The 21,544-nt window shown below is 39.8% G+C and overlaps 1 protein-coding gene across 8 annotated transcripts in view; it reads right to left on the bottom strand.

Moving 5' to 3' along the window:
* Positions 1 to 5,851: 5,851 nt before the first annotated feature.
* cald1a (caldesmon 1a) overlaps positions 5,852 to 21,544 on the bottom strand; it is a 54,546-nt gene continuing 38,853 nt past the window's right edge. For 5 of the 8 annotated variants that reach the window (XM_080051195.1, XM_080051198.1, XM_080051200.1 and 2 more), the window contains 9 exons: positions 19,947 to 20,214; positions 17,587 to 17,718; positions 14,173 to 14,216; positions 13,831 to 13,909; positions 12,763 to 12,900; positions 12,513 to 12,608; positions 11,117 to 11,185; positions 9,526 to 9,562; positions 5,852 to 7,558 (listed from right to left, as the gene is read on the bottom strand). In XM_080051195.1, the coding sequence (XP_079907321.1) occupies positions 7,545 to 7,558; positions 9,526 to 9,562; positions 11,117 to 11,185; positions 12,513 to 12,608; positions 12,763 to 12,900; positions 13,831 to 13,909; positions 14,173 to 14,216; positions 17,587 to 17,718; positions 19,947 to 20,214 (877 nt within the window). In that variant the 3' untranslated portion in view covers positions 5,852 to 7,544. Of the gene's footprint in view, positions 7,559 to 9,525; positions 9,563 to 10,790; positions 10,843 to 11,116; positions 11,186 to 12,512; positions 12,609 to 12,762; positions 12,901 to 13,830; positions 13,910 to 14,172; positions 14,217 to 17,586; positions 17,719 to 19,946; positions 20,215 to 21,544 lie in introns of all 8 variants that reach the window. The other 3 variants (XM_080051197.1, XM_080051199.1, XR_013845461.1) reach the window with 2 other exon arrangements.

Genomic DNA, 21,544 nt, shown 5'->3' with positions numbered 1-21,544 from the left:
TTTAATACTCAAGCAACCAAATAGGGGAGGAACGGGGGAATGTGAGCCATCGGGTAATGTGAGACACCCCCTGTATCTAGGCAATGGAACACATTTTTGGACATGTGAGATATATAATTTTAAGACCCACTAATTTCCCCGTGGCCATAAAAGAGAGGACCTCATGGTGATGTTGTAAGCATGTTTCTTTCACAAAAATTTATTTTTTGCATGTAAAAGTAAATTTTCTTGCTGTCAACTTAATCGATTGTTGTACCAAAACAAATTGATTCAGGTAGAAAAACTTCTATCATACATGTTGATGAACTACCAACATATGAAACCATGTGATGATGCTAGCTAAAGATTAGCCTGAATTGCTACGAGAGTTAGTTTTTTCTCAAATTGTGGCAGTGGGGTAAAGTGAGACAAATGCTGTGGGGTAAAGTGAGACAGTGTCTGTGCCCTCTTTTAATGAATCCATTATATTTGAGGTAGCAAGGAGACTATTGAATAAGACAAAAGACAATGTGGGCTGGAGGTGAGGGTTGAATGGTTGAAGGGGGGTCAGCAAGGGCATGGTTTGGCACATATGTGGGGGACAGGAGAGTGACCTTTAACATCAATAGAATCTAAGTAATATGTCTTTATTCAATGAATGATCCCAATAAAACAAATGCAGAAAAATATTAATCAAAGACTCAAAAGATGGAAAATGACAGCTGGGTCTAGTCCTGTGTTCCGAGTCCCAGGCTGTTCTAGCTGGTTCTGATTGTTCTTTTCCCTGCAGACACTAGCTGGCTCTAAGGGTCCTGTGTTCTGACCCCCAGACTGTGTTTTAATCTATCTGGTTCTATCTGTCATTTGAATGTTAATTATTGAATTTGAATTATATGGTGTATTTGATCAGAGTTACTTTCAAGTGTTTACAAATGTTTTTCTTAATTGACCAAACTCCATGATTCTGTTACTAGTCTGACATTAGTTTTGGAATATTTGGTTTTCAAGCTAGCTGTCAGGATTCTAACTGTTACAACATGTGTTGTTATGGTAGTTTCAGAGAGGAAAAAGTAAGTGGATCAGATTTATCTGGTCTTTATTTTCAAAACAATCATATCTTCACTGCCATTCATCATTAATAAATTCTGCTAATGCTCTTTTCTAGGAAACATCCTGAATTAATGGGAAATGTGTACATTTGACTGATAAATAATTTTAGCTCCCTTAGAGGGGAGCAAATGTAAAAAGTGTCTCACATTACCCTGTTCTCCCTACTTTATTTATTAAAATCTTTATATTTATAAAGTCTTTGTTAGATGTGAACCAGGTATAGGAAGTCTATACCTTGCTTTGAGTGCGAGAAAAAGCGCTATATAAATCCAATCCATTAATAATGAATCAAGTGGCATTGTGGGAAATGCAGGTGACTCCTAAAAAGTCACTGCTCCCGGCCAAATCATCCGACAATTTGTTGTGTTTACACACTATGCTTTTTACATATAAAACAAAACAACATATAGCATGTTCAATTGTGAGTTTTAAAGGTGCTGTTATAGACATATTTTGATACCTCTCGACAGAGCCATGCTAGCTGTTTTCCCTCTGCTTCCATTCTTTCTGCTAAGCTAGGCTAACCACTAAATTCTTCATCTTTCAATAGAAAGACATAAGAGAAGGCATCAATCAATTGTTCATCAAACTGTCTGCAAGTGAGTGAATGCGCATGTTTCCCAAGCCAAGGTGTCAAATGTTAAATCGTTGGCATACCCCTTTAATGTCATGGACTGACACTAACATCAAGAAAATCAAGAAAATACTAAAAGTTCACATGCATTACATACATATTTCTTCAATATGACTTTAGATTTTGATTTGACAAAAGCTACACAATTTCCAGCCTCACTAACTTGAAAAGAAACCCCATCATTAGGGCGTTAAGGTCATGGTCAAGGTTACATGGATGGATTCAATAAGGCAATGGTATCGTGACAACCCTTATAGGCCTATATAAATATATTTATATATCAGGTACTTGTCAGTATGACTACACACAACAGTCGCTCGGACAATGTTTTTTTTCCACGGGTTATAAATCACCAGATCGTAAAAAACTTTGTCAGCGAGCTGAATAGTGGGAGAGAGTGGGGGTCTATTTTTAAGAATAATGGAGCGTGCTCTTGAACAGGTGTGGAGCTACTCCTCCAGACAATGGGGTTTGGCTCACCTCACTGTAACTCACAGTAAATCAATGAGCAGGGAGCCGCATTCAGACGGGCTATTTCTGTTGTTGTGGTTTGGTCAGCTGCTGCTGCTACTCGGGAACAATTCTTTCTTTTACAACAATGCCCCTCGGGAGTTTGTCTTGGTTCTTTAACATTTTCCTCGTTATAAAGAAACACAAGTCTTTCCCTGGTGATAATAAGTGACTTCTTTGAAATACATGGGTGATGTTGGGTTAAAGAAAATGTGCTCCACATCCCAAATTCTATCCTCCCATCTCCTCCTCCTCCTCCTACTTGGCTACGGACCTGTCCTTTCTTTCCAAGTCGTTACAAAGGGCCAGCTGCACATTCACTCTCTGTATGCCATATTTACACCTCTCCTGTATATGGTTACTGTCCTCAGCCATGCTTCTGTTTCAGTTCTGTTACATATCTCCTCAAATTCAAACATTGTGGTGCCTGGAAAAGCCTGAGTGCAATCAGATTGAGTGTCTGGCGTCAAAAGGGAAGAGGAAAGATAAAATGAGAAGAGGAGGAAAGGGAGCGAGGAAACAGTGTGAAATAGCATCTGGTTGAAGAAGAAAAAAATACACTGACTGGAAACCCAGAAAGAATTCACAGTATATACGAGGGGCCGTCATGGCTGGGGTATTAAACGTGTATTTGCTTTTAATGCGTGCGGTCAGTCCCCGTCTGGCCAGAAAATAGTGAAACAAAACACAGTCTGACAGTGGCAGGAATGTTGCGGGTGCTGGTTTCGGCATTAGGCAGCATTAAAGTCAAAGCCCAAAGAATGCCACCGACACGGCATGTCTCAGAGGCCAGCTTAGCACCTTCTTCACCAGCATATGCACTGCTTGGGAGACGAACACATCAAAGAAAAGCCTATCATAAAGTCTTTAAGAAGCTACTAAGGCGACGCCTGAACCAATTTTATTCAGCACTCATGGCTTAGTGTGAGTAACAGCCAGTTTATTTTTTAGATCATGCAGAGGAGTTTTGTGTGTTTAATTCAGCAGAACTCCCTTAAATTTAGTTCTTTTTTCGACACAGAAAGAGAATATGGACTTTGCTCCCATGCTGTTTCAATGCAAGATGTTACGGATCTGTTGTTTTCGTGCACCAGGGTCGAGCTCAGCGCTTACCTCCTTTGTAGGCCTTTCCCCGAGGGAGAGTTTGGGATCAGCAGCAAGTTCAGGTCTTATTCTTCCACATCCAGACGCAGACAAGTTCAATCATCCTCCCCCCCAAACAAAAAGCTCACTTAATACAGCCCTGTCCATCATGTGACCACATATCTGTTCTATGACTGGTTCGGCTTGCCAATTCTATTGTTGGAGGCTAGAAGATGAGTTATACCTGGAGAGGAATGCTGCCTTCAAGTGCTCCTCACAATCTGCTACATTCCAGGCCGGAAATTGAAAATACAACTTGTTCCACCTCAAAGTAGTGTTTGGCTGAAGATAAAACTGATCTTGTGAAGTGACAGTGTACAACGAAAAGTTTGGACAGAAACTAGAACCTTCAAGTTCACAGTTCATTTTTGAAATACACACTTGAAGTAGCAGAGGACTTGACACTGACTTGATCCTTACTATGCTTGAGGAAACTTGACATGTGTTATGATGTTATGGGCATTGTAACTATTACAATACTATATTTCAGTACTTGAAGGCAGCAGAGGAATTGACAATTGCTGGGTCCTTAGTCTGTCCTTTAAAACCTATGCCTGATATTAAAAGTGAAGTAAGCGATTTGTTTATCTGACTATAAGTGTTACTGTGCGTTCATTCCATTTCAAAACGACATACATTACACTGTCGTTTTTTTCACTCAAAACAACATAGGGGAGGACGGGGAATGTGAGACATCGGGTAATGTGAGACACCCTTTGTATCTAGGCAATGGAACACATTTTTGGTCATGTGAGATATATTTTTTCAAGCCCCTCTCATTTACCCTTGGCCATGAAAGAGAGGACCTCATGGTGATGTTGTGAGCATGTTTTTTTCACAAATTTTTTTTTTTGCATGCAAAAGTAAATTTTCTTGCTGTCAACTTAATCAACTGTTTTGCCAAAACAAATTGATTCAGGTAGAACAACTTCTATCATACATGTTGATGAACTACCAACATGTGAAACCATGTGATGATGATAACTGTAGATTAGCCTGAATTTCTGAGAGAGTTGGTTTTTCCTCAAATTGTGGCAGTGGGGTAAAGTGAGACAAATGCTGTGGGGTAAAGTGAGACAGTGTCTGTGCCCTCTTTTAATGAATCCATTATATTTGAGGTAACAAGGAGACTAGTTTGAATAAGACAAAAGACAATGTGGGCCAGAGGTGGGGGGTGAATAGTTGAAAGAGTGTCAGCAAGGGCATGGTTTGGCATGTATGTGGGGGACAGGAGAGTGACATTTAACATCAATAGAATCTAAGTAATATGTATTTATTCAATGAATATGATCCCAATAAAACAAATGCAGAAAAATATTAATCAAAGACTCAAAAGATGGAGAATGACAGCTGGGTCTAGTCCTGTGTTCCGAGTCCCAGGCTGTTCTAGCTGGTTCTGATTGTCCTTTGCTCGGACCCCCAGACACTAGCTGGCTCTAAGCGTCCTGTGTTCTGACCCCCAGGGATTCAGGGATTCCACTACTGATAACCTATCAGAAGAGAGAACGCTACAAACCGGTACGTGCGACAGATGGGTGAATGTCTATGTACCTACAATGGCGGAGCAGACAAAAATCCTTCCCAATGTCTGTTTTAATGGTTTTTTATCATGTTTTAGCCTAAGGATCTGAGATGATGCTAGATAACTCGCTGCTTGAAGACCGCAGTGCATTAATGTGGTGACGTAGGGATGAGGGAGGGGACTGCTAACTGCAGTCAGTGACAGGAAGTTAGCTAAACTGACCATTCCGCTTACTGACTGCTTTTCTTATTGTCGATTAATCTGTTAACTTTTTTTTTAGATGTAATGAAATTACACTTTATGTGCAACCCACATTTCAAACCAAGAGGCTATTCAATTCAAAACTACAGGCCTACAGAGTATAGGCTAATGCAGGAAACCCTCAAATAAACCCTTTAAAAAGGAGTGAAACTTTATTTAGATTTTTATATTTGACTTGATTAATCACTTATCACAATTGTTGCAGTAGTAGTCTCATTCATTTTCTGTGAATCAACTATATGGAGCCCTGACAATGACAACAGTTTGTAAAAAGTTATAAAAGTCCAAAAACGGAAAAGCCTACTATAAGTAATAGGCCTATACTTAAATGTTAAGTAGCCTATCAGTATTTCAAATAGTGTTAAAAGAACCATAAACTTTTCCTTTAACCTCCAACACTTACAAAGCTATAGGTACCATCTTATGTAGCCTATTAGATTATTGTCATTTCAAAGTGTTCTTTTTGTCCTCAATGACACAGTTAGCTAGCTCAGTGCCTAAAATGCTTTAGCTATAGTTCAATAAGTGTGTTGAATATGGACATATTCAGGTGTTGTGATGTGTTTGATAACCTTTAATGCATTTTCTCATGTTCACAGCCCCATTGTTTCAACACGGTGTTAAAAAGGGTCCATAGAGTAGGCATTGTGTAATATTGGAGTGGTGGAATTATAGAAGGAAACTTAACAATGTGGAATACCTCAATGTCTTTATTGCTGTTTTTGAGTCAAGGGTACAATGTTTAAAACATTCATACAGTTGGAAACTGCCCACTTATATGACATTGGGAGTGTTTAGAAAGAGACTACAGATAGTGTGTTTTGCATAGGCTTAGCGCTACACAAACAACAAGTGTCTGGTTAAACATGGAAAGTGTATTAAAAAAAACGCAGACACAAGGTTGTAAAAAAACAAAACAATACGGCATTTTGAAACCACTGTATTAAAAAGAAATTATGAAAAATAAATGTCACATTAAATCACGCTTAAAAGTATTTTGGTAAAGCTCCCCTGCTCTTAAACTGGAGCCATGGAATGTGATTGTCAGACTTCTGAGCAGTAACATTAATCAATTTAATGCCCCTGCAAACCGTTCATATTATCAAAGCTTGCGTCGCGCAAAAACTATGAAAGGGAATGTGCTACTTAAGACCATATCAGTAAAAAAAGCAACATTAAAATCACAAGTCTTCTATCATACTGGGTTGCTTTGAGGCTATCATGGAATGTCAGCTGTCATAAATGATTCCATTGCAATCATAAGGCCATAAGAATTACATAGTGGTAAATATCCTTGTGTTGTCCTAGTATCTTGCAATATGCTCAGGCACACTGATTTTACTTTGTATGCCCCCCATTAGGAAATTATTGCTGAGCGTAAAAAATGTGTGCATAGAAGCAATAAAAAGCCAAAGGTAGATTTAAAAAAGAGGGTTTGCCGATTTCCAACATAATAAAGCCTACAGCGAAGGCATCTGGTGCACCTGCTTTTTAGGAGGAATGTCTGAAGATTTCAAAGTGATCAAACAGGTACAAAAAGCTACAAAATCAGCTAGAAATAGAAAATGACAAAACACATTAAAACATAAATAAAATGTCATAAAAGATAATAAAAGTCATATTAGCCTTCTGAATATTCAACACTCGTATCATCACCATGACTAATTGCCTGTTGGCCAACTGTTTCTGGATACAAAACAAAAAAGAGCAAAAATACCTTTTGTTATGAGTATAAAGATGTTATATAAGATACAGTATGATAGGTCATATTCAAAACATCACATGTGCTAACATATATTACTCAGACCATTGCTGCACTATTGGTAAGACATAATAAAAGTGAAATCAGCTAAATTCTAGACGTGCTTATATTTCTATCCTGAACTGGTGAACGTTGAATAAAAATAGCAATGTGTGAAGCTTTTGCTTTAAATATAAATAAAAAAGAGAGATGGAAAAATGTACTGTGAGAGGGAGGGAACTGGTGTCACCCATCTCTTTGGAATGTGGAAACTTTTAACTCATCTACTCTGTCTCTATCAAAACCGCATGGACTAAAACAAATATCTCTAAATTTAAATTTTTTTTTCTTCCTGGCAGGATTGTATAAAGTAATTAGTACTAGTAATTACAAATGTCCAAATTTCACAGCATTTTCTTTCTTTTAGAAAGCAAAAATGTGTATTGTGCAAAGGCACTATACGTGGCAACAGTACAGAAATATGATGCTGTTTCAGTACAGTGCTTTGGACAGCGTCTCTCCTGTCCCCTCCATTTTCTTGGGGTCCTTCTTGGGAGTGTGATCATTATTTGGTTCTTAAGACAAAGTCAAAGGAAGAGTCTTGGATTGTCGTGGTCCCCAGCTTTAGTGGCTCCTTCAAGACGTTAGTGTCCCATACCTGGGCAAAAGACACAAAAATACACAAGTGTTAAACGCTTGAAGATTGCTGAAGTGAACTTCATGGAAGAAACCCTAAGGCCTTTTTTATACAGTGAGTGAAAAGAATAGTGTTCTGCTATTAGAATGTTTCTGGGTCGAATTTATAAAAATGTTATTCCATTAACCACACTGCCTTTGGATATTTTTGTAGCTGTTTGCTTGATTGACAGGTCTACTACTAGACTGTGTGGGTTGCCCCACTTTAGCAACACACAGACTCCACTCAAAACTTGTCCTGATTTCAATTTTACGCATCCAAGAGACTGTTAAAATAGTGGCTATGTGGGACATCACAGATACTATTACATATGCATTTTAGCCATTGCTAGCAGCTAGCCATTGTTCCTTTTTGGATAAACTATTAATATAGTGCTAACTTGCTATTGTTAGCATCCTACGTAATTGAGGACACTGTAAGCATTTTACCTGGCACATTAGCATGTAAGCTTTGGTCTGCCTAAGAGCAGCATCACATAGCCGCTTGCTTGACTGCAGACCCTTAGTCCTGTTCTACAGTTCCTGGTCTGAACCCACAAAATAAGATACTTGATAGTACAATCTGATTTACTAACATGTGGAGAAACGAGTTCCTCCTGGACACTTAAGCATTTTTCTCTGACGAGTAAAAAAAAAAAAAAAAAAAAGAGGCCAAAAAAGCTACTTGAATGTTAATGTTCTAAATCTAAACACAGCCAGAGAACTTCACTGTTTCCAAAATGGTGAACATTATTTTGGAAGCCCTCCATTAAAGCCAAACATGTGGTGGAGTGTGAGGCTGCTAATGCGTATGTGGTCTAGTGTGGTGTCAAATGTCTGTGCGGTCCTGGAGCCAACTACGAGCAAGAACAAAAAAATCTATACAAAGCCTCTGTCATCGTAAGGCGATGGGTGTGCTAATCTCCAACATACCGGTTATTAATGTGACAAACTGGCCTGGCTGAAACACTCTGAGACACAGGACCGCAGCAGCAGAAGTGGACGTTTACACAAGTGGAAAAGCAAAAGCGTTTAAGTGGCGTCGAGATGGCTGTGTGAAGTGGGTTTATAGAGGTGAAATCGACGTGTGTGTGTGTGTGTGTCTATGTGCGTGTGTGCGTCAGTGCGTTGAATGAGCAACACATTACGCAGACATGTGCGGAATTCCCTCAAGGCCAAAGGCACACTTCTGCCCGATGGGGGAGAACAAAAGGAGGAGGAGGAGGCTGCACTCAGATCTGATTTTAAAAATAGCAAGCAATGTTTAAGCGGCATCCGAAAACTACGCGGCGCAGAAGGGCAAACAGTACACTCAAAAAGACTATGACAGGGACAGTTATTGGTTTCGAGACACATGGCGTGGATAAATCAAAAGGTCCAGTGACAAGATGTCACGCTTAACAAGAAAGGTCACAGCTCCGATCTCTTCAAATATGACCGTCCTACGACATTCATCCTAATAACACAGTTGTAAAAAAGCTTGCTGAGGAGAAGCCAGCAAGGGATCGTGTGCTTTTTTTGTCATTTAAAAAAAAAATCTTCACAACTCTGTATTGTCAGACATTAGGCTGCCAACATACTCTTAAAAACATACTGTCAATAATGGGTAAAAAAACATTGTGACTCATTTTTGTTCATGTTTTTTAACTTCAGGCAAAGGATTAAGTGCTCCTCTCTGGATTGAGCAAATCCCCTGTTTTTTGGTTTTCTAAAAGCAATTAGAGCATTTTTAAATAAATACAGTGTGGCAAAGCTAAGAGCATTGCGGTATTTCATAGTTCCTAAAAAGTTGACATTTATGAGCCTGGCAACTGTTAACCTGGCAACTGGGGCATGCACGTCCACATGCCTGTCCATCCCATTTGTTTGTTTTCTGGCAAATGCTTTTCCCAAGCTCAGCAGTTACAAGCGGACACTTCTGGTGCCTTGTAAAAAAAAAACACAACTCACCGTTGGTGACTGATTTGGTCACCCCTCTGCCTGCCACCTAAAAGACAAAGAAACACAGTTAAGCAAAACATAGTGCTAACAAACACTTCTCCATCTACACAGACTGTTTTATTCAGATCTTATTCATCGATTCTTATCTTACTCATCTTGTTACCTTCCCTGACATTACAGCATAACACTGTCAATGATCTAACCACTACCTTTCCTCTCCAGGGCCCATTTTACATCAGTGCAGACCAACTCCAGGTTCTCTCCAACCCTAATACTGACTTTTGGCAGACCCTGCAGTGCAGCTGTTGGCCGCAGGAAAACACTACTACTAGAGTAGGAAGGAAGGAAGGGAAGTTTACACTAAAGTGAGGTAACTAGGACATCCTTGTTGTACTTTTTAACGTGGGTTTTCACCTCTGCTAAGCAGCTCTACAAACACAGCTTTATCTATGTATAGAAACAAAGATTAAGACAATCTATTTATTCCAGGTTTAGTCAGACTTGTTGGAAAATGTGAGGTGATAACAACGATTTGATATGGTCAAGCCGCTATTGTGCAACTCAGCAAAGGCGCCTTAGTTGTATATAAAAATATGCTGTAAACAGATTTTCCATTAGGGCAATATAAAGTCAAACAAAGATGGAATGAGAGCAGTCATTTGTGGTTGTCAGAAGAAGGAAGGCGGTGAGGCGATACAGCCATTTGTGAAAAGCATTCAGCCCGCAGTTGGACAACAGGCACACAGTGAAATTATTATTTATCTTTTTACAACACGGAATTGACTGTAAACTGTAATGTTCTGGATTTTGTGGAGTCGGCTTTAACAAGTTATAGGTGTTAATGGAGTCAACGGCGTAATCCTTTTCAAATTGGCTTTCCTATGGCTTTGCTAATATGTTCCCTGTATTTAACAGCACTTAGAACATCTGGCAGACTCGCTTTACAAGTTAAGACTTTCATTCCTTAATGGCTTATGTGCATTTTGGAATATGAAATGGACGTTTATTGCTGCATATTTACAAAAGATACTTACATCCTCTTAATCCTGTGAATTTGTATGCGAAGCTACATAATTAAGAGACACATTTGTCAAATCAAACATATCCAATTGTCTTAAATTGTATAATTCTGATGATAATAAGCAGTAAGTGTTCAACCGCAGCAGAAAAGTGCACACAGCTTTGCCAACAACAGATAGCAAAAAAAGTCGACAGTGTGACAGCGAGGAAATTCTGTGATAAGTGCTTTAAAAAAAGAACAAGTACGCTTTTACCTCTCCAGGTTTATTCCAGATTTAATGGTGCGGTCAACTAGCTATGAGAGTTCTTTAAGAGAAAAAACAAACAAGTGTGTGTTACCACCATTGCTGCAGCTCCACGGTCAAAGTATTAGATTATTATTAAAGCGTTAAGATTATTTTCATATTCCAGACACCAAACGTTCTCTTGATTGACAACTGGAAACCCGTGAAAAACCACCGGGAGATCCGTCCAAGACCACAAACCAATTTGGCATAGTTCAAACCTCATCTGGGCACACTCAGGGATTTTCTTCCCCTGAAGGGTGAGGACTGGTACTATGAAATGAAATGACAGCTACCTTGGTGGGAGAGGCCCCCTTGTTCTCCCATAGACTCCTCTTGTTGGTGACGTCAACTGGCTTCAAGTCCTGTCAGACAGCAGGCAAAGGACGCAGCATGATATAGGCGCTCAGACAGACAGCTCGGCATTTTCTAGGTCAATTTTGAAAATAGTCGGCAAATCGTGGGGAGCTGTGAGGTGCTTGTCTGGAGGAAGTGGGAAATAGCACTGACACTACTGTGACTCTGTGAGGCAATCCTCTTCCAAGACACACATTGATATAGTAACAATGAATAGCTAAGCTCCTTGGCAAAGTAGTTAAAAGTGTTTGAACACTGGGGAAAATATTCCCTTGTTCGTAAGACTTTTTTTCATATATTTCTTTTGTTATTGTTATTTGAGTCATAATTCCAGCATGGATAGCTCAAACATAAATATTTGGGTGAAATATAGGTAGGAGTGAAGAGAGACATGAAAAAAAAAGGTTTGCTCTCTGTCCACAAGAAAAGCTTACGATTAGCTTAAGATAAAATAGTTCAGTGACACTGTGTAAGGCAAGGCAAGTTTATTTATATAGCACAATTCAGACACAAGGCCAACTAATGCCAGGTTGTAGACATCCACATGTACTGACTACATCTGTGTATAATGGGGCCTCAGAGATACTGTGAGTTATTTTTATCTCCACTAGGTGGTGCCAGACGGATGATATCTCAACCTGCCTTGATCCACTGCATAATTTAAAAATGATTAGAAATACAGAACATGCCCAGCAGTAATTGTGATTTTATAATAATAATAATAATAATAATAATAATAATAATAATAATAATAATAATAATAATATTATTATTATATTGGATTATAGTATAAAAGTGAGAGTAATGGAATTTATTATTTATTTAACAGTGTTATAGTACCACTGTTACCGTATGCTACTGAATATGTAAGTTATGTCTCTGTCCCCCTAAAGACTTGGTTTCAGACCTTATTTTTCTCTTTCAAACATTTAATATCCATGACAAATAAGCTATTAATAAAAAAAACAAAAAAAAACATCTTTTGATATTATTTACGAGGGGTTTAACACTCCAAAGTCCCCATCTTCAGGACTGTGTGTGTGGTTTGACCTGATTCGATTTGACAGGGACCAGACAACCTTGAATCAAGCTATCTTTAAAACCCGATTGGTGCGTGGAAGTATGTACCTAAGTCCTGACCACTGGGAAGAGCACAAAATTGCTCATACATAGCAGGTGATGAAGATTTTTTTAATAGATTTTTCAGGCCTTTAAAGTCCTGCGATTTAAAGGTAGAACGACATATTGATATAAATCTACAGGTGTAGCCGTGCACTACATTCTTCCTAGAAGCAGCGACAGCGTATGGGTGGGGTTGCTTCAGCGACGACCTACCGTTGGCCTTCCTCCTGCCGCTTTGCCGCTCTCCGGGGTTTTGTTCAGCCAGTCGTTGATGCGGCCCGCCACGCCTGTCTTCATCACAGCTGCTTCCTGTTTGGATAAGGGTCAGAGGTCAGCACAGCTCGCTCGTCATCGGCAATGCGGGGCCGAGCAGGAAGTGCCAGTGAATTGGTCTCTTTCCTCTCTCTCTCTCTCACACAACACAAAGTTTCATTCCCTTCCTCACACCCTCCATCTATTTTACCTTGAACGGGCTCCCTCCGCTTCCAGGCGTGGAGAACACGTTGCCTTTCTCCCACATGCTCTTGATGTTGCGTATGTCGGTGGTCAGGGGCAGATCCGTCGCTCCGGAGCGAGGGGATCGAGACTCCTTGTTTTCTCTCTGCAAAGGGGGGACAAAATGATGAAAAGTTTAAAACTGTTGAACAGCAGCAGATGGCTGTATTCTTCTGATCAAAGCTAGATACGTATATTTTTTTGTTTGTTGTTGAGCTGTCTAATAATAGCAGTGACACATTCCACTTGTGTCTTCAAAGTGCATTGTGAAATATCACTGTGCTGGTGGGTATTCAAACCAACAGAGAAACATACTAGGTGGGTTTCGACTTGAAACAGAATTAACAAGAGGGAGCGACGCCCCATCGCTCTACTAATTCGGTCTGCTTCTGTGTGGCAGCCACAACTTTTAAATCTAGCACACAAATGACTTGGCCGATCTTAATGTAACTGAATTCAGCATCCTATAGATTCTTTAAGTAGAAATTACATTATTTTGACTGTGAACCACACCGTAGTTTTAGAAAGATAATAAAATTTAAAAAATCTGTATTCATTATTTTAAAGAAAGATGCACAAAGACTGAGTTAGCTATTCATGCATTAACAATGACATATTGAAGTTAGCCACTTACTTCGATTAAGTGTGAGAAAATGAAATGAAAAAAAAAGCCTTTTAAAGAGGATGAACTTTAATGACAAGGTGGCTAAACACCTAAACAGGGCCATTTTTTACGCCAGTTCAGATCCCAGCCTGGTGCCTTCCAATAGTCCCCACCACTCACCATGGTAAACCACATACAATTTTTTTTTAATCTAATGCTATTTCAACATATTTTCTGTACTTAAGTACGTCATTTCCAAAGTACATGGAATGTTTTTCCTTTCGGTTTTGTGCATGTGTTAGTTGTTATATGTTTGATGTTTGATATAAAGCTGTGTCTTGTAATCCAAGGTTGTGTAGACAGGCCAAAATGTTTGGCATGACACAAAGGAAATAAAATGGATGAAGGTTTACAGTCAAAAGGAAGTCTAACCTGAGCAGCAGAGGTGTACTGCTCCAGCCTGTTGTCTATCTTGGACACCACAGCAGAAGGGGACGCCTTCACCGCGCTGCTGGGGCAGAAAGCAAACAAGTCAGCAACACACGGCATGGGAACACTTTGGATATTACACACAGTGTGGTCCAGCATTTCATCTTTAGCGCCTTGAGAGAGAAAACACTTTCAACCCCAATGTTGATTTGAAAAACTTCAACTCTGGGTTGAATTTTCCCTATTTAGCAAAACAGGACTGGAGGGCTTGCGTGCTCTGACCAAAATCTTTGCAACTCGGGGGGGAAAAAGAAAAAATATGCTTTTACGTAATAATTTTTTTACCTTTTCTGTGCCGACTTGTTCAGGAACTCTGCCCTCTCTCCGATCTGTTGACAAAGGTTATTAGAGCTCTAGGTTAATGAATGTTGCAACAAAACATTTTCCCTGACTGTTCAGTAGCCGTAAAACAGATGTTAAACCCAGTCCAACGTTTACTGGTACTTCTATGATTCATACCTTAAATAGCATTATGTGTATTGTGTGTATCTTAACAGTCATCGATAGACTACAAAATACTGTTGTTTTTTTTTCAAATGGTGGATATAATTTTTTTTTCTGATTTCCTCATATGTTGAATAAAGGCTTGGAGCAACACACACTGTAACTGATTGTTTCATCTGTACACATGATGCTCTAAAAGACATGCATACACACACACACACACACACACACACACACACACACACACACACACACACACACACACACACACACACACACACACACACACACACACACACACAAACAGTTAAAAAAACACCCAGTTTTTCCCCCCTGTCTCTGGCTTTGGGACTGTGGGAATATCAGAGGATTGTTTATGATATAGCAAAAAATAACAGGCAAAAAGAGAGGGCAACGCATGCGTTTCTAAGACGCTCACGGGACAAGCCTTTAAAAGGGACAAAAGGAGAACGTGCAGAAAAAAGCTCTCTCCCTGTGAAAAAGCTAGGACCTTGCGCTCGGCTGCTACCGAATGTGGGAGTTCCCAAAATACTCTCCGGACAGGAAATTCCCCATTCTCAGATGCGTTTTAAAGAGCTGTAGCCATCCGAACGCAGTTACAGTAATCCTGTTAACTCTAATCGCTTTCCTGCAACCTCGCAGCCTGTCCTTCATTCTGTGCCTCTGTCCTTCTCCGTCAGAGAACACTGTGCTTTACATTTAGGCCTACAGTACGGAGCCTGGTTATAGGCCTACTGGTTCTACTGCTAATAATGTGTGGGAAAGCTCATGGGACTGTGAGGCAATCATAGAAGCCATGATAAGGCAAAAAACAAACACATAACAGCAAAAAGGCAAAGAAGAAAACAATGAAGGTTCTCAATAGCGTGCATCCGATATTGACATAGACTGTTGACGGAGCTTCAGGGGCTGCAAATACGCTCAGTATGGATCCGGAAAATCAAATTTACGTGAGAAATGAGAGAAAAACAGATCCATCTGCTGTTGTTCAGTTTGTTATTTAGCACTGGCAACATATGAGATAGATTTGAGTCCATTCTAATAGTTTCTGAACACTATGTGACCATTATGACTTATTATGACGATTGTGTGCTGTAATAACCATAATAACTCTAAAAGCAATACTTAACAATATTTTGATATCAACAATTGGTCAAATGTGCAATGTAAAGGAATGATGAACTCACAGAGCATTATCACTCAACTCTGCAGTTTCCCTCAGCTACACTACGTTTTTTATTATTTACTTTCATCTCATTGTTTTGGTTCTACAGAACCACCAGCTTTACTATTTTGGTTCATTCTCACTGCTTTTATTTAATTCAAGAAAACAGAAGAAGCTCTAAGGCCACCAAACGGCAGACAGGGGTTAGCAAGTAGCTAGCCGGTGGACACAGTTGAGCATTTAGAAGCTAAACGGACGGATAATTAACTCTACATTAGTGAAGAGCAAAAACCAAGCTAAAAAGGAGGGTGAATACTGGATTTATTTTCACCAAGCGACCAGAGACACAACTTCAATTAGAGTTAATGTTGCTCCAAGGCTGCTGGATGTGTGAATTAGCAACTGTTTGCTAACACATTAGCCTTATCAACTTTATCAGGTAAATACTGTATAATGGGTGTCTGTTTGTAGCTTGTTCTGCTGTGCCCAAAATTACATAATAAAAAATAAGCAAGTATTCTCCCAAGAGAAATAATTTCAGATGACTTTTGTTCGATAAAGGGAAGAAAAAGAAAGAAAAAAAGTTGAAAGATAACAAAGTAGAGAATTATTGCTACTAGCCTACATTATGATTTGTAATACAGTGTCTCGCAAAACAAACAAAAAAACACCTCACTCTCCAAGTTGAAGATAAAGTTTTACGTGAAACTGTATTACAAATGACAATTCATACACAGTGTGTGTATGAAATGTATTCAATTTTAAATAAACAGACACACATACACACACACCAACAAAGCACTACCTACAGTGAACATGATCACAAAGTAAAGCTGTGTCTTTGGGGCAGCGGGTGAGAGAATCAGATATGAACAACATTATTTACAACACTGACCACAAATAAATAAAAACGTCATCATTTGATTCCAGTAGGATCAGAGCTAACCCGCTATTAAAGAGTCGAGCCTGGAGTCTGGAGTCTCACCGGGGACGGACCAGATGGATATTACTGCTAACTGTCACTAATTAGATTTTCTCCACTGGCTGAAAATCCCCCCTTGATTTTCAGTACGTGGGAGTTGGCTTTTGGCAACACTGGAAACATTTATTCACATTTGAGTTGATTAAACGTTGCTTCGCCGTGACAGCCATTTATCTGTTGATGGGGTTGGGGAGGGGAGGACTCAGTTTGGTGTTCCTACAGCGCCGTGTTGCTTGTGACAAATAGGTTGACGTGTTAGCAGAATTTCAAAGGGAAATAAAATACTGGCAGACTTTGGCGGTAGCTGACTTTTTCACATTTCTCTCCCCCCTCGGTTCATCTAAGGCTCTTTCCATTCGTGAACAACCTTCATCTCGGTCAGATAACATATCACGCAGAGAGCTCACAGAGGTGAGAGGGCCAGATGCGGGTCATCTGGTACTTTCATCTCTCCCACATATTTTGAATGTTTAGCCGGAGCTTTTGCTGCACTGCTGCCGGACGAGGGGGCTTTACAGGTTTTAAATCAACCGCAGTCGTGCTGACGACAGAAAAATACAACACAGGCTAAAGTGTTTTACAGTTACAGTTGTTTAAAGCATCACATTGAATTATCTGTGTTTGGAGAACTGGATTGACTGATTGGCTTGTCCAGTCCATAGCTTAGCAAGTGAACTAGGGATGCCAGGCCTGTGTGGTTACAGCAATATCCTGCATCTTCTAAATAACCTAGCTAGATTTCACATGTGATTTGACATTTTTCAATATGTACAGTACCAGGACTTCCTAGCTTTTCTACACGGATCATAAACTGATGGTGAGGACTCTTGAATCATGCAGCTTTAGCTTTATGTATTTTTGCATGATATTGTATATCGTGCCATCAAGTCTTTGGCATACAAGACTTTTGTTTTATAACGAGTCAGCGGAAAGGCAGCTGCAGACACGAATCCGACAAGTTATTGCTGTTATCATTCGAAACTGCATATGTGCCATGTGTAGACTAAAATAGCAACAATTACTGTAAAACAATTGGTGAATAAAACCGGAATGACACTGGGAGGGATTTTGAATACGACGCACTGACCTTCAGAGAGGAGCCTCGAGGGCTAACACACTTAAAGCCCTCCCCGTCCATCGTGTCCTCCACCTTCTGTCTCTTCTCAGCCGCCTCCGCTCTCCTCCTTTCAATCTCCTCCTTCATCTTCCTCTTCTCCTCCTGAGGAAAAGACAGGCAGGCAGCTCAGCGGATGCACAGCCACATTCGAAAGAAATTAAGTATCAAATCCTGGACTAGTGTTTTTTTTATTTTAAGTGGCATTTGGAGTCGACAAAGTTCTGTTAATTCATGCATATGTAGCTGCTGCTCTGTTCTTTGTCAGCTCTGCTATTTGAGCTCATGCTAACTTTCAAAAACTGGGTATAAGTTGAATTTTCGTGTGACAGAGAAAATGAAAATGTTATCATTGTTAAATGTTAACTCAGCAGCCACATGACAGACACACAGCAATCAGGAATGCAGGCAAACCCAATCAACAGATATTCAGTATGTGCCAATTGTTAATTGATTTACCTACTTTATCTAACGAAGCTGGACAGGGACTAATTCAATTATTCGGAGCAAATTCTTATTCACGGTGATTGCATCAGAATAAAAAGTTGTTTTAGACTATGCAGACGATCAACAGTTCTTTTTTTTTAAACAATTAATGCATGCACCATTTGTACTGTATTCAGAAGAGAGCGCTGGCTTGGCAGTATATCAGGCCTCTCTCTCCGGCAGCCTTGTCTTAGTTAATTAGTCCCTCTGTATCTCTGGGCCATCTTTTAATTACTAAAGGCCTCATTAACATCACACAAGAGGAGAAAGAACAGGGGCGAGATATCGAGAGACGGGGCCGCCACATTCACAGTCAAGATCAACAGAGAAGACCAGTCATGGGTAATAACTAAATGCAGGGCCTCGGAAAGGGAGCGGATAAAAGGGAAAGAAAATGAGTGGCATTGCGAATACAGATGTGAACACATAGGAAGGTGGAGGTTATCACTGTAGAGATACATAAGAATGAGGCCGGTATAGGAGCAGGAAGAAGAGGGAATGACATGAGTTATGAGTGGAGGGGGGTGGGGTGGGGGAGCCAAATAGGTTGAGTCACGATAACAGTAAAGTATGGCGCGATAACGTCACCGAGGCGCGGGTATGAGTGTGATGCATGGCTTTCAGCACTCAGGCTTAAATCAACATGAAAGTGGCGTGGTTGTGAAATACAAGGAAAGGAGGATGCGGCCTGTGAACGAATAAGGTATAAACTAGAAGAAATGAGAGGTCTAAACATGACAAATTCGAGTTTTAAGTCAAACTGAAATCAAAATCATTTTTTGATGAGCTTTTAATCTGTGGACTACTCCGCACCACAACTGGATCTAAAACAGAAACGACTAGGGCTAAAAATAAAAAGAATAATTTTTTTTTGTTTTAAATATAGAGAAAAACCATCAACAAATGAGATCTTGAAAATGTTTTAAGCGAGTGTTGAAATAACGATAAGTGGGTATCAATCAGTGCTGATAAGCAAACTAAGCCAGCTAGCAGGTCGTTAGCCTAACTTGCTAGCGTCCACTTTCCACGTTAAATGCAAACTTAACAGCACAATGAAGGGTTGAATTTTTGCAAAGGCATAATTTTTTTGGAGTGTAAATAACAATGATAATTGCCTCTTTGCAGAAATTAAGCATTTTTCCAACCTAGCGTTGGTAATACACTATTAGCAATAGATTTGACAACTATCCCTTTGCAACAAATTAAGACTTCATTGTAATAATAATAATGATGGATTGGATTAATATAGCGCTTTTCAAGGCACTAAAAGCGCTTGATGGTGCTGGTAAGTTGTATTTCACGTACAAAGTGGAAGCTAAAAAGGTTATTCGGCTAACAAGAAAAACAGCTTGTTAGCCGAATAAATGTGCTAATTAGCGAATCCCCACTCTTCGTTCATGTTATTTCAATATTTAACGGTGTATAACCAACGCTATTTGAGCTTGTTGAAAAACCTGTAGTGTATCAACCTTTGTAACCTAAACGGGCCTATATGTCCTCCAGTTGGTAGCAAACAATGGAAGTTGAGCACATTTACTGCCAAACGCCCATACATGCTGTATGCCCTAAATCAGATGAATCCGCTTTTGAAGAGTGAAAAGCTGTGCACAACACCTTCTGCAATATCTGACTTTGGTCACATATTCTTTCTCATTCCCTAAAAAGTGAGGAGAATTTAAATTTCAGCTCGACTCAAAGAAATCATCAAGAAGAAATTGGATAAAAGGGAAAAAGAATAGAAACATTGACATCTGACGAAGCAGCAGGTCCGATCAAACAGCATCCATAAAGTGACAGAGGGGGGGAAATGAAAAATAGACAGCATTTTTTTCTCTTCTGTTCTCTACCTCCTCTTTGGCTTTCCTGTCGGCCTCCTCCTGTTTCTTATGCCTCTCCTCCTCCTCTAACACCTTCTTTCTCTCCTCCCTCTTCTTCTTCAGCTCCTCCAGCTCCACCTCAGACTCCTGCTGCTTCTGCCTCATGCGCTCAAACTCCTCGCTCTCGGCGTCGTCGCGGCGGCGCTTCAGCTCCTCCAGTTTGCGCTCGGCCTCCAGACGGGCGACGTCATCCTGGTCGTCGCCGGCGGTCACCTCGGGGGAACGCACACTGCCACGACTGGGTCAGAGAACACACATCCAGACACACACAGACAGAAATACACACACACACACACACACACGCATACACACACACAAAGGTCACAACGGAAACACAAACGGTGTAAGTAGCACACAATGGCTGGCGGGCATACAGGTAAACACTTGACATTTGATATACATGCTGAATATTTTAACACACACACACACATGAAGGATTGGTCTCTTTCATGGACAAGCAAACACACACAAGAGACGTTCAAAAAAACACGTGTGAATCAACAATCATCACCTCTGCAATGATAATGTTACAGCTCTTCTCAAGTTTCACCCAGTGTTTCCTGCTGGGGAATTTAACCATACGTAGGTGACTTAAAATACACTACTCCTCTGCTAGACGGGAAAAGCTTGTTGGCTTGAACAAAAATATTTTCAATTATTTTGCAGATGCCCCTAGGCATTGCCTTTATGATTTTATAGCTGCATAAGCGACGAACATTAAAAGTCAAACGGCAACATTAATAACTTTATGTCTGGTTAAATTGCACCCTGCTCAGCGAATGCAAACACTGTGAAATATAGAGGTCTCTCCTCCATAATTTTCAAAAAACTACCCTGTCTGAAATAGTATTATTCAGTAAATGCAGGACTTATTTAATATTCAATATTGTTTAAACTTAAAAGCTACTTCCATTTGTTTTATTGCTATGCTGTTAAACAGTTTTTATAATAACAATAATATGTAAATTTTATTCCCACTGCTGAATATCTTATTTTAGAAATAACAATGAGCTTTGGCTGTTTGGTAGCTTGGTCTTCTCAACTAAGCTTTGCTTCAGGAATATTAAGTTACTTAGTGAGGTACTTTTCCACAACCGGTCAAGTGTGGACAGGCACTGATGCATCAGTATACTGTTGTCATTGGGCAATTTCAGCATCATGAAGCAGCATTGTTACCTCTTCATTACTTAGTTTCTCTGTCGATACTGCAGCAAGTATGGGACTGTCAACTAAGCTTCAGAATAAAAGCATCTTTAAAAAAGAAATATATGTATTGAAAATGCATGTGGGAAAATATTGTTAAAAAAATCCATATACTGTAGGTGCATCCCTAGTACAAATGGGAAACGTCTAAAGACTATTGAAAGACAACTTATATTGAGATTTTTGAATATATTAGCATTGTTGCACAGACTGCACATTCAGGTTATTACCGTATGGATTTTTCAGGAACACATTCTTTACTGGCATAACGTCTTTAAATGAGTTCTGTCGAAAACATAGCCTCTGTAATAATTCATCTGACCAGGTTATCCCCAGTTTGGCCTGGGTGTTAACACTTGATGTGC

Source organism: Ammodytes marinus (genome assembly GCF_949987685.1).
Source record: "Ammodytes marinus genome assembly, chromosome: 22".
NCBI classification, from domain to species: Eukaryota; Metazoa; Chordata; class Actinopteri; order Uranoscopiformes; family Ammodytidae; genus Ammodytes; species Ammodytes marinus.
Note: the sequence above shows the minus strand (reverse complement) of the source record. Positions and strands in the feature narration are given on the sequence as shown.